General features: G+C 53.2%; 1 protein-coding gene across 2 annotated transcripts; it reads right to left on the bottom strand.

The window, feature by feature from the left end:
• Positions 1 to 3792: 3792 nt before the first annotated feature.
• Tmem221 (transmembrane protein 221) lies at positions 3793 to 10210 on the bottom strand. 2 transcript variants are annotated; one of them, XM_071609697.1, is made up of 4 exons: positions 9667 to 10210; positions 7717 to 7802; positions 4967 to 5197; positions 3793 to 4303 (listed from the first exon to the last, which is right to left on the bottom strand). In XM_071609697.1, exons 1-4 carry the CDS (start codon positions 9984 to 9986, stop codon positions 4248 to 4250), a joined length of 693 nt encoding a protein of 230 aa, XP_071465798.1. In that variant the 5' UTR covers positions 9987 to 10210; the 3' UTR covers positions 3793 to 4247. The 2 variants fall into 2 exon arrangements, with proteins under 2 accessions (XP_071465798.1, XP_027787947.2); XM_027932146.2 differs by lacking the exon at positions 3793 to 4303 and having other exon boundaries at positions 4602 to 5197.
• Positions 10211 to 12857: the final 2647 nt, after the last annotated feature.

Genomic DNA, 12857 nt, shown 5'->3' with positions numbered 1-12857 from the left:
ACCAGAGCTGAGCTCATACTGGTGTCATGGCCTTGAACCTCCAAATCTGTGAGCTAGGGCTGCAGATGTAGCTCAGTGGTAGAGAGCTTGCCTCGCATGCACTGGATCCTGGGTTTGACTCCCAGCACTGCAATAAAATAAAATAAAACTTTGGGCTAAATAAAACTCTTTTCTTGATAATTTATCTAGCCCTTGGTATTTAGTTATAGCAAAGGAAAATGGACTAATACACAGAGATAATAGATATCTATTATTGTTGGTTTTTTTTTTTTTTTTTTTTGATACTGAGGATTGAATTCAGAGGCACTTGACCACAGAGCAACATCCCCAGCCCTATTTTGCATTTTATCTAAAGAGAGGATCTCACTGAGTTGCTAAAGTGCCTTGCTTTGAACTTGTGATCCTTCTGCCTCAGCCTCCCAAGCTGCTGGGATTACAGGCATGTGCCACTGCACCCAGCAAGATATGTATTGTTTTAAGCTGCTACATTTTGGGATAATTTGTTATGCAGTAATAGCTGACTGATACATCTGATAGGACTTATAAGTCAGGGAAAGACAATGTGCTTGGCTATCAAGGTGTACTTATTTGGTTCTTGCTCCCTTTATTCTAGCAAATGTATCTGCACACATTTCAGCCAAGAGGTTCAACTTAGTAGAACCATCCTAAAAATACTGGCCTTCTAAATTTATTTCACCCAAAATATATTATCTAGAATTTTTTTTTCACTAGTACAAAAGACTGTTAGAAAGTCCCCTCTTTTCCAACAGCATCACCATCCCTATTGGCCACACAGACAGTGCTTGGTAGAAAAAAAAGAGCCAGGACTCCCTGAAACTTTTATGTCAGCTCCAAGAATTCTGTCTTGAAAAGTGGCAACAGGATGTGTGTCAGCCCTGCTGCGACTGAATGTGTTGGAAACTTTGTCTCCTCGACGACAGTGTGGAGAGATGAGACCTCCAGGGGCCCATGAGCCCTCGAGGACTCAGCGCTCACACGTGGATTAAGACCAGGACCAGAGCGAATTCCTTACAAAATGATGGATATGATGTCTTCCCTCTTGTTCTCCCCCAAAATGATGCCTTGTGCCATGCCATGACATGACAGGTAGGCTGTCTCCAGCTGCCAGCCCCTTGATTTTGGAGTTCCCGGTCTCTAGAACTGTGAGAAATAAACTTCTTTATAAATTTCCCAGTCTCAAGCATTTCGTTGCAGCACCACAAAAAACCAACAAGTCCTTGTTGGACTGATCAGCCTCCTTCGGGATGGCGTCGGAGCACAGAGGACCCCGGTTCTGTTCGGCCACTTTCAGATGTTATATGTAGAAGTAAAGGAGAGATGGCAGAGGGGACCCCGTGTCCAACGCCTGGAGCGACCGCCTGCAATTCCTCCTCTACCACCGAGCTCCACCCCAGCCCTCAAAGGCCCTTTATTTTATTTATTTATTTGTGGTGCTGAGGATCAAACCCAGGGCCTCACACACGCCAGGCGAGCGCTGTCACTGAGCCACAACCGCAGCCCCTCAAACTCTTCTTAAGCACAAAGAGTGTGGGCAAATCTTCCCAGGCCTTTTTTTCTTTTTCTTTTCCTTCCTTCCTTCCTTCCTTCCTTCCTTCCTTCCTTCCTTCCTTCCTTCCTTCCTCCCTCCCTCCCTCCCTCCCTTCCTTCCTTCCTAGGAGAGGAGAACCCGGGATGGAACTCAGGGGCACTCGACCCCTGAGCCCCAGCCCCATTTTGTATTTTCTTCAGAGACAGAATCTCACTGAGTTGCTTAGAGCCTCGCGATCCTCCTGCCTCAGCCTCCAGGATTACTGTCGTGCGCCCCGCGCCCGGCTCCTTTTTGCTCCTGGATAAAGGCCACTCAGCTGGAGCAGGTTGGCTGCGCCTCTCCAAATTCATGGGTACGTGATGCAGGTTGCTGAAGGCAGGTACCCGTGACCCTGTCGGGGCCTCCTGAGACCACAGCGGTGGGCCCCCCTGGGACACAGGAGGGTGAAAGCAGCCCTCAGCCAAACCTGATGGGAATCCAGTGGACACCGCAGCCCAGCGTCGTGGGGTGGCAGCTCCGTGCCTCCCCGAGGTCTGACGCCGACACAGCCCAGCGCTGTCCGCTCCCTGGCGCCCCCTGCAGGGCTCCTGTGGTCTTCTCCCAGATGACGGTACCCCCGCAGTCATCTGGTTCTGATGACCCCAAACCAAGGCAGCATTTTTTTTTGAGTACTGGCGATTGAGGGCGCTCTACCACTGAGCTGCGTCCCCAGTTCGTTTTATTTTATCTTGAGACAGGTTCTTGTTAAGTTGAGGGTGTCGCTAAGTGGCCCAGGCTGGCCTCAAATCCCCGCTCCTCCTGCCTCGGCCTCCCGAGTGGCTGGGATTACAGGAGCAGCGACCGCGCCCAGCAGGCGACCTCTTTGACAGGTAGCCCACTCCCCCCAACACCAAGGAGCGTGCTGACAGCCGCTTGTGTTGGTGAGGAGTGGAATGAACCCAGCGATACTGTTCCTTCCATGTCACCTGACTGTGCTGGGGTGGGGGGGGGGGTTCCTCTATTTTATAAGAAAGAAAACTAGGATGTGGGTCACCCGGCTGCTCCCCGTGGCAGGTCCCCGTTCCTGGAATGTTCTGCGTTCTCCTGCCAAACCCTGATCAGGTGCCTCCCAGACTCAAGTGCTGGCTCTGGCCCCATCGCCTGTCCCTCCCTGCTTGATGGTGCCTGAGATGGGAAGAGGCCCGGCCCCCTCCCCTTCCAGGGAGATGCAGCGGGAGGCAGTTCCAGCTGGGCCCGTGGACACCTGCCAGGCGGCCTGTGGAGCCCTGCAGAGTGTTCAGGGCTCAAGTTGAAGGTCTCATGAGGACATGAAGGGACAGATGAGGTGAGACGGAGAGGCGCCCAGGGTGCAACGTTCATGGAGACCTAGCTTCACACTCTGGGGCCCACCCCGGGAGCTCAGGGGCCTCCTTCAATGCTATTTTAAACTTCAGGTGAAATTCACATAACATTTAACTAACTTTTTTTTAAAGTACCTCATCCCCACCCCCTTTTTCTTTTCTTTTTAATTTTCAATTTTGACTCAGGGTCTCACTAAGTTACCCAGAACCTCACTAAATTGCTGAACTGGCCTCAGACCACAATCCTCCTGCCTCAGCCTCCCAAATGGTTTTTGGTTACAGGTGAGCGCCACTGCGCCTGCGCACCATTTTTTCAATGTGCTCCTTGTACTTGATGTTTACCATGCCGTCCCAAGTCTGTCCCTGCTGGGGCCCCTGTGTCAGGCGCCATTCTGGCTGCTCAAGGACAAACCTTTCTGTCCCATCTGCAGGCGTGAGGAGGCCTGGGCTGCTTCTCCCGGGCTCCACGGGGGAGTGGGCTGGGCTGATGGCCACCTGGGTCTGGGGGCATCTGACCGGCCACGTGGGGTCCCTGCCCAGAGTCAGGCTCAGGGCTCAGCTTCCCTGCTGGGGGTTGTCACCTCTTTGCCTGACTCCCTACCTCGGCCCTGGAGTCCCTGGGTGGCCCAGGGAGGGACAGGCTGTAAGCCTCCTGGGGACATATGTCCATTTGGGGTAGAGGTGGGGCCAGCCAGGGCACTCCCAGGGAGACTCACATGTGGGAAGATGGGCAGGACTTGGGGTCCCAGGCTGGGGCCCCAGGAGGTACCCTGCCCACTGCTCCTGCCCACCCCTCCGTCACCCTGGCCCACCACGGGCCTGGGCTTGGCCACAGGGACATTTGGACATTGATTAAATGACACAGAGATGGTGAGCTCTGGGGTTTATTTAGGATGTGCAAGATGGTGGAGGGTGGGGGACCCCGGTCCCTGTCCTGGTGCACACCGAGCTCCATCAGGTCCATAAGCCACTTCGCCTCCTCACGGGCCATTTCCGGCCACCAGGCACACCGACCCCCAGCAACACAGAAATGGTTGTGTGTGCTGAGGACCTACTGTGCGCAGGCCCCAGCCGGTTCGTATGAACTTGTGGGTCTCTTGGCAGCCTGAAGAGCAGGGTCACCTCCAGTCCCATTTTACAGGCAGGGAAACTGAGGCACAGAGCAGACTGGCCCGCAGCCAGGCACGTGGGTCCAGCCTCCGGGTCTGCGCCTGGCTGTGGGCTGCTTGGCACACATGGGTTTCAGACATTCACAGCCCCAGCGGGTGTGGGGGGGCGTCGTGCGGGGTCTGAGACTTGCACCATCTGTCAGCAACATGGGGCTTACGAGACCCAGGGGCAAATCCTGGCTCTGATGCTCAGAACTGGGACCTCTGGTGAGTCACTGCCCCTCTTGGGGCCTCGATTTCCTCATCTGTAAAATGGATGGAGACACTTAGAGAATCACTGCCTAAGCCCCAGCCTCCCCTCCTACCTGGAACAGAACTTCATTCATTCTGGGCAACCAGATTTCCCAGCCTCCCTGCATGGAGATCTGGTCTTGGGACTCTGTTCTGGCTAGTGAGAGGTAAGCAGAAGGGCCCCAAAGCCTCATAGGCAGACCTTCAGGAGACTCTGAGCCAGCCTTGGACTTTGACTTTCCCTCCTTGTGGGGAGATAAAGGCTGGAGCCCTGGCAGCTATTTTGTACCATGAGGCAATCTTAAAGACCATAACCAGGGATGATGTAAACTGTAAGAGAAATGAAGTCTTACTGCTACTGCAGCTGAGCCTGGACCTATCTCTATGATAGCTGCTTCTTGCTACCTTACACCAGTTATCTATTCCTGATTCTCAGGTTCACACCAGCGTTGAGTCCTTTCCTGTGGCCCTTGGTCTGTGGCCCAGCATGCTCCGCATCTCTTGAGTGACCCCCTCCCAGGGCCCCATGCCAGTCGACAGTGTCCGGTGCACGCGGGGTGTAGGCAGGCTGCTCTCCCGGCCTCCCCCCAGGGATTTGGGTGCTGTGGCAGTGGCCATGGTCCTAAGGGGGTCCCCAAGCTCCAGGCAGAATGAATATGGGGTCCGACGGTGGATACCATGCTGGGGCTGAGCCCTGGGGCTGTCCTTGGAGGCTTCGGCAGGGCGTGCAGAATTATCTTCAAAGGACGGTGGGGACAGTTCACGGAGACCATGGTGGGTGGCCCGGGCAGCCCGGAGCAGGGTGTGGGTCAGAATGGCCACCAGAACCAGGGCACCGGAGCCCAGGATGGAGGCAGCCGCGGCGCCTGTCTCAATCTCGAAAAGCAGCAGGGCATAGATGGACAGCGCTAGGGAAGGAAATGGCTCTCAGTTAACACAGGTCTGTTCTCCAAGCCCTCAGGGACACCCCCCCAGATGCGGAGTGACAATAGAAAACCCTGCAACAGCGGGTGTGGTGGCACACACCTGTAATCCCAGCCACTTGGGAGGCTGGGAAGTGAGGATCATAAATTCAAGGCCTGCCTCTTCAATTTAGGGAGGCCCTAATGGCCAGAGAGTTGCTCTCCCTTGTTACAGTGATTAGTGGAGCGAAATCACGTGACTTCAGCACAGCCTATCAGAGTCAGCCCTGGGACTTTTACTTGGCCTATAGGGAAACAGGGATTTTCTTCCCGCAGTGGCAGGGGTATGGGTAGGAGAGAAACCCAAGGCGGCTGGGGGACTCTGTGGCACTTTCTGGGCTGTTTCTGTTTCCTCTGACTCTGCCCTCTTTTTTTTTTTTTTTTTTTTTTTTTTACTAGGAATTGAACTCAGGGGCACTCACTGAGCCACACCCCAGCCCCATTTTGCATTTTATTTAGAGACAGGGTCTCACTGAGTTGCTTAGTGCCTCGCTAAGTTGCTGAGTCTGGCTTTGAACTCGCTATCTGCCTCAGCCTCCTGAGCTGCTGGGATTACAGGCATGGGCCACCGCGCCTGGCTGCACTCTTCCTTTTGAAGATGCCACCATGCATCATGCCTGATGTATTAAAATGGGGCCAAGGACTTTCTTAGTGGTAAACATTTTGAAAGGGTTTGTTATGATTCTTCTTTTTGGCTCCGGGGAACAGTGGGTGGGTGATTGGCTGGACGTGCGGACGTGCTTGTGAATTCTTGCTGAATGAGGTCACCTAACCTCTAAAGGAGTCTAAATGGGAGGTGACTGAATTCTCAATTTAACGCTTAATGAATCGGACATAATGACTTTCTTCTTCTCTCTGTGATTTTCTTGTATTTTAGAATGAGGATGTGAGGATATATTTTTCCTCAATATTTTTGACCTCAGTATTTTTGTCAGCCCATGAAAAGCCTGAGGTTGGAGGTACTGTCCCAAGTGCTCACAGCCCATCATTCTCAGAGAAGTACACTCAGCTGACACAGAGGAAAGTTGAGGCTAGAGGCATTTCACACAGCCTCACTTGAGCACCTGGATCCAGCCGCACTTGAAGCCAACTACCCCTGAGAATTTCAAATACATGAGACACTAATTCCACTTTCCTTTTTAAAAATCCCACATCTAGAACTTTTTATTAAGTCAAGCAACAATCTACCTACAAATTTCCACATTGAACCCTAGGTTTATATTTCATAAAAAATACTTTAAATCCATCATTTTTATCTTCTATTTTTCTATTGTGGGACTAAGAAAATAATAATAGCTTCCATAAACATGTACCATGTTTATTAATTACAAATAAACCACTTACAATAGATTTATAAAAACTATTGGGGAAGGGCTGGGGATATAGCTCAGTTGGTAGAGTGCTTGCCTCACATGCACAAGGCCCTGGGTTCAATCCTCAGCACCACAGGGGGAAAAAAAAACCTATTGGGGAAAAACATCGTTTAATAATAAAAAATAAAAGTAAATAAAGTCGTCAGTAATGGCTAATCCCTTGTCTTTCATGAATCTGATTAGTTTTCCTTCCAATAAAACAGGTGCTTCTAGAGAAGGCAGGGGCCTAGGTGTTGATTCTACATTGACATGTTTTTTTTTTTTTTTTTTTTCAAGCTTAAAATATAAGATACAAAGTGTCTTTTTTAAAACACTTTTTGGAGTTGTAGATGGACAGCAGGCCTTTATTTGTGTCATTTTTATGTGGTGCTCAGGATCCTACCCAGGGCCTCACACATGCTAAGCAAGTGCCCTGCCCCTGAGCCCCAGCCCCACAAGTGTCCATTTAGGAGGGTGTTGTGGTGCACACCTGATGCCTCAGCAACTTGGGAGGCTGAGGCAGGAGAATTGCAAGTTGGAGGCCAGCCTCAGCAACTTAGTGAGGTCTTGTCTCAAAAATAAAATAAAATGGTTCAACCCCCAGTACAAACAACAACAACAAAATGAAAAAATAAAAAACACCCAGGCCAAGAAAACTTGTTCAAACAGAACATAAAACTGGTGAGAAGGGCTGGGCTGGGCTCAGGGGCAGAGCACTCGCCTGGCACGTGTGAGGCTCTGGGTTCCACCCTCAGCACCACATAAAAGTAAATAAAATAAAGGTCCATCGATAACTAAAAAATATTAAAACAAACGAAACTGATGAGGAGCTAATCTGCTGACAGCCACTGTCTGGAGACCCTCTGGGTCCGAGGCTGTCCGTGAACTTTGATGGGTATTTACCTGGAGTCCCCTGAGCAACTCCACGAGGCCTGGGTGGAAATGGCTGCCACTGCATGACAGGGGACCAGGCACACAGAGGATCTGCCCCAGGCCCCGGAGGGGGACAGCGTCAGAGCCGGGAGCTGGACCCGCGCAGGCTGGCTCCAGAGCTGCCTCAGGTCCCCCCACCCAAGCCCAGGTGCCATCCCCGAGTGCTGGCCCCGCACACACCTGCCAGGTAGACGGAGACCCCACAGCAGAAGAGGCCAAGGGCCACGTGCCGGAGGTGGCGGCAGTCGTAGAGAAACCAGTCGGACCTGGGGAGGGGGACCAAGAGAAGGCGTCGGGAGGCGGAGCTGGCTGCAGGGGCCATGGGGACAGGGAGGGAGAGGGGCCTAAATGACAGCAGGGCCCAGCTTTGGGGGAAGAGGGATCCAAGTGGGGCCCCTGCCACCATCATCTGGCCACCCTCCTTCCACCTAGGGCCCTTCACTGTCCACTGTCCATCCATCCGACCAGCCACCTGTGAACCGCCACTCACCAGCCACACACCACCACCCGGCATCGTCCACCCATCAGCCCCCCGTCCACCATTCACATATGGACCCCTCAGCCCGTCTGCTCCCCTCCGTCCACCCGGCAAGAAGTTTCTATCTGCTTAAATCGACCAGATTGTGCCCCCAAACCCAGACTCCTCTCCTCCACTCACCTCGGTCACCTGCTTCCCCCATCCGCCCTCCACCCAGCCAGTCACCCATTTCCAATCCAGCTGCCGCCCGCTCACTGTCCAACCCCGTCAGCTATTCAACCCTCACCCCCCGCAGCCATCCGCCCTGGACCCGCGCCCTGGTGACCATCGCCCACTAAGCAGCACCCCTCTGTCCACGCCTCACCTACCATCCACTGATCACTCATCTCCCGCCCACCGTCCATCCACCTCCATCTGTCCACCAAATCCACCCACTGCCCACTCCCCGCCTGTCCATCCTCCCCCTGGGTCCACCCACCTACTTCCCTGCCTCCATTATCTGACAGACCACAAATCCACTTTGGAGGTGAGGAAAATGAGGTTCCCTTGTCACAAGTGGTGACAGGGACGGCAACCTAGTGAAGGTAGGGCAGTCCCTAAGCTCTCCTTGCTCACCTCCCACGGGACACCTAAGGGGCCTCCTTCTGGTTTTCCCTGCCACCCCCCTCCCACCTCCCTCGAGGCCACAGGGAAGTACTCCAAACCTGCGTCACATTGTCAGCTCCTCACTCACAACCCTCCTGAGTCCTTGTCACAGGGCTGGGGCCCACTGGTCCAGTCCCTCAGACTCCCGCCCTCATCTCCCTGCGTCTCACCACACCAACCTCTGCCACCTCCCCCCATACACCGATCACTCGGGCCCCAGGGCACTGGCACATGCTGCTCCTTCTGTTTGGATCACAGTCCCCCGATCTTCTGCTTCCTTCCCCCCAACAAGTTTCAGTTCAGGCCTCCCCTGACCATCCTATGTCACCCCTACTTTGTCCCCTTCCATCCCATCACCCCATTTCCTTCCTTCCTAGCATCCACCCCATCTGACGTCATAGATCTCTTGTGCTTCTTTATTTTCAGATGGTGAGTCCGTGAGTGGCTGTCTGGGGCCATTTAGTCCCTGCTCTGTCCAGGTGTTCAGAGTCAGCCCCTGCCACCTGCAGGTGCCACAGACATATTTGGGGACGAGGGGACACATGCATGTGGGTGTCCCTTGGGTGAAGGGTGCATGCTATGGGCAGGATCTACCCTAAAGATAGAAGTTTGCATCTGCTTGAATCGACCAGATTGTGCCCCGAAACCCAGACTCCTCCAGCGTCTGGGAGGGAGACACAGGAGTCTCGGTCCTCGGCCCAAGGAAGTTTCCTTCGCTGCCTCTGATAGACGCCCCCTCATGCCCGCATCTCTGAGCTCCATTCCTAGGGAACCCCCACCCCAGGCTAGAACGCAGGTTCAGGTTCAAGTCCAGCCCACCCTCTTCCCAGCCAGAGGCCTGGAGAGAGCAGCCCCCGCTGCCTGAGGCGCAGTTAAAAGTGGGATGACAGCAGCAGTCCCAGGGGAGGACGGGCCTTCCCGGAGCTGACCACAGCAGCGGGAGGCGGGCAGGGCTCGGGACGGATAAACGACAAACGCGACGGACACCGGAGCTCGCGTCCTCCTACCTGCCAGGGCTGGGTCCTCGCGCCAGCTCCGCGCCCAGGTGGCCACAGAGCGCGGCGAGGAGCAGGCAGGTGAGGCCGAGCACCAGGGCGAGCGCGGCCAGCGCGGCGGCCAGCGGCAGCAGCGCCCCGGCCGCGTCCTCGGGCAGCCCCGGGCCGGTGCCCAGCTCCGGGCCCAGCACGTCGGCGCGCGGCCCCCGCAGCTCAGCGCGTCCCGCCTGCAGCTGGAACAGCAGCTGCGCGGCCAGGGCCGCCAGCACCGCCGCGGGAATGCCCAGCAGGGTCATCGCGGCCAGCACCCGGCCGCCGTACGACCGGGCCATGGCAGGGGTCTTGCGGGGCCGGGAGACAGTCAAGGAAGCAAGAAGCTTTAGAACGCAGAGGAGCTGGGGCAGTCCTCGGGCTCCCGGAGGGTCCCCAAGGGACGCGACATCAGGAGGTGCCTGAAGCTTCTGGGGCTGGATTGGGGGCCGTCTAGGGGTCGCCAGACTGAGGACCCGGGGTATCGACAGCTGCTGGGACGCTGAAGTCCCCGAAGAAAACTTGGGATGAAGCCTTTTCTTCTCTCTGCGGGACCCGCGGGCGCCCCCTCCTGGTCCGCGGGGCGGGGCCTGGAGCTGGGAGGGGCGGGGCCTGGAGCGGGGGCGGGGCGCAGGCCCCAAGAGGTGCAGGGGCACAAAGCCTGGATCTAGGGAACCCAGAGCTCGCTGAGCTCCTAAAGGAGCAGTGCCTGCGGCCTAAACACCGACTCTATTGTTCTCTTTCTCTCTCTCTCTCAAGATGTTTGAAGACGGGCACCGTGATACACGCCTGTAATGCCAGCGGCTCAGGAGGCTGAGACAGGAGATGGAGAGTTCAAAGCCAGCCTCAGCAACTTAGCGAGCCTAAGCAACTCAGAGAGACCCTGTTTCTAAATAAGATATAAAAGTGGGGGTTGCTTAGTGGTTAAGTCCCTGGGTTCAATCTCCAGTACTGAGGAGGAAGAGGAAGAGGAGGAGGAAGAGGAGGAGGAGAAGCTGGGTGTGGTGGGGCATGCCTGTAATCCTAGTAAGGGGGGAGGCTTAGGTAGGAGGATCGCAAGTAAAAAATAATAAGGACTGGGGCTGTAGCTCAGTGGTAAAGTACTCCTAGGTTCAATCCCCAGTATAGGAGAAGGAAAAGGAGGGGGGGAGGGGAGGAGGAGGAGGAAGAAGAGGAAGAGGAGGGGAAAGATAAAGGGGAAAAAAGATGTTTGAATAAAATTTTAAATAACTTACCCTTTTTTAAAAAAAAAGATATCTTTCTTTCTTTATTTTTTTTAATGTGGTGCTGAGGATCGATCCCAGTACCTCACAAGTGCAAGCAAGCGCTCTGCCGCTGAGCTGTAACCCCAGCCCCAAATAATTCTCACTTTTTGTCGCTGAACCCGTAGGCCTGTAATTGGCTATGGTTCCCCCTCCCTCCTTTCCTCCATCACCTTCAAGGCTTTGAGGAAATGTTCTCTCCTCCAGGAGACCCTCCTGAATTCCTTCCCCAGCCTACACACCATGTTCTTCCACTATTAATTTTTAAAAGTTGAGGTGAAACTTAAGCCATTTTATTGAGCAGTTGTTATTACCTTCACAATGTTGTCCATTCATTCTGCCTCATCTTTAAACAATTTAATCACCCCAAAGAGACCCCTATCCCATTAGCTCTTGCTCCCCATTCCCCTCCCCCAGGCCCTGGCACTCTGTAATCTACTTCCTGTCTCCGTGGATTCTCCTGTTCTGGACATTCCATATCAATGGGATCATACACTACGTGGCCTTTTGTGTCTGGCTTCTGTCAGTCAACATCTTTTCGAAGTTCATCCACATTGTAGTGGGTGTCAGTGCTTCATTCCTTTTGATGGATGAGTAATATTCCATTGTGTACTTTTGCTTTTTCATCTTGGGTGGTCTCCACCTTTTGGAAAATGTGAATCTACTGCTATGAATGTGCATCTACAAGTATTCAGGAACCCCTGGAGTGGAATTGTAGGGTTGATGATAACTCCATTTTAACCTTTGGTGGACTCACCCAACTGTTTTCCACCCCTCCCCCCAGCAATGCGGAGAGATTTTCCTCTCTTTCCTGCACACACCAATACTTGCTATTTCCTTCTTTTTGAAATTGATAATAGCCATCCTGGGGGATGGGCAGTGGTACCACATTGTGGCTTTGATCTGCATTTCCCTAATGAGTCCTGAGTCAAGCTCTTCACATCCTTGTTGAGTATCTTCGTTGGAGAAATGTCTATTCAAGTCCTTGGCCCTTTTTAAGGGCGGCTAACTTTTTGTTGTTGAGTTGAAGGAGTTCTGTAGGCAGCCTGGGCAGTGAACCCTCCTCAGCTATATGTCTTGCAACTCTTATACCCTGTTCCCCCACAGCACCCAGCTCCTGTGGTGCAGTGGCTATTTCCTGGCCCACGTCCAGACCTTGCAATAGCCCTGAACATTGCCTTGCTCTCCAGAGGAGGAAACGGAAGCCCAGAGAGGTACTGAGACTTCCCAGCAGAGCCGGATTTCAACCCAGCACCTCACCTCCCACCCACTGCTCTCTACTACTTCCCAGATGCACCAGCGATTTCACTGGCTTTGTATTTCCAGTTACTTTTCCAATTGATGAAGCCAACTTTTTTTTTTTTCAAATTTCAAATTTACTTGAAATTGAATGCATTCTGCTGTCATGTATAACAAATTAGAGTAAATTAATAAATTTTTAAAAATTAATTGAAAAATAATATTTTTGTGTGCCCCGAGTCCTCACCTTAGTCCTTAATAGGTAAAATGGCTCTGGGGGAGCCTAGGGCTGACTCCTCATCCCCAGGTGGCATTCTTTTTTTTGCTGTGTGGCTTTGGGCTAGTCCCTTAACCTCTCTGGGCCTCTTCATCTTGCATAGGTTACAACTACTGATTCATTCATTCATTCACCCAGCTTCAACCAACACACTTTTCCTTGTTTTATAGGTGGGGTAGCTGAGGTTCAGCAATTCATTCAGATCAGCATCCCTGTTCTTTTCCAGGACTTAAGATACAGAGATGTAAAATACCTGCATTTGTTCATTTGACGAATAGTAATGGTACAACCACCTTGTGCCCAGCTTGGGAGGCTCGTGGTGACCAAGACAAGCTTTTTCTTCTGGGGCTCACAGCCTGGAGGAGGAGGTGGAAGCATACAAGAAACCTACAAGT

Source organism: Marmota flaviventris, chromosome 1 (assembly GCF_047511675.1).
Source record: "Marmota flaviventris isolate mMarFla1 chromosome 1, mMarFla1.hap1, whole genome shotgun sequence".
Lineage (NCBI taxonomy): Eukaryota > Metazoa > Chordata > Mammalia > Rodentia > Sciuridae > Marmota > Marmota flaviventris.
The sequence above is the reverse complement of the archived record's forward strand: the minus strand, read 5'-3'. Positions and strand labels throughout refer to the sequence as shown.

Coding starts and splice junctions, on each gene's coding strand:
- Tmem221 (XM_027932146.2), bottom strand. CDS start 9,986: ATGGCCCGGTCGTACGGCGGCCGGGTGCTGGCCGCGATGACCCTGCTG. Junction 7,803..9,666: donor CGAGGACCCAGCCCTGGCAG/GTAGGAGGACGC, acceptor CCCCCTCCCCAG/GTCCGACTGGTTTCTCTACG. Junction 5,198..7,716: donor GGTCTCCGTCTACCTGGCAG/GTGTGTGCGGGG, acceptor TTCCTTCCCTAG/CGCTGTCCATCTATGCCCTG.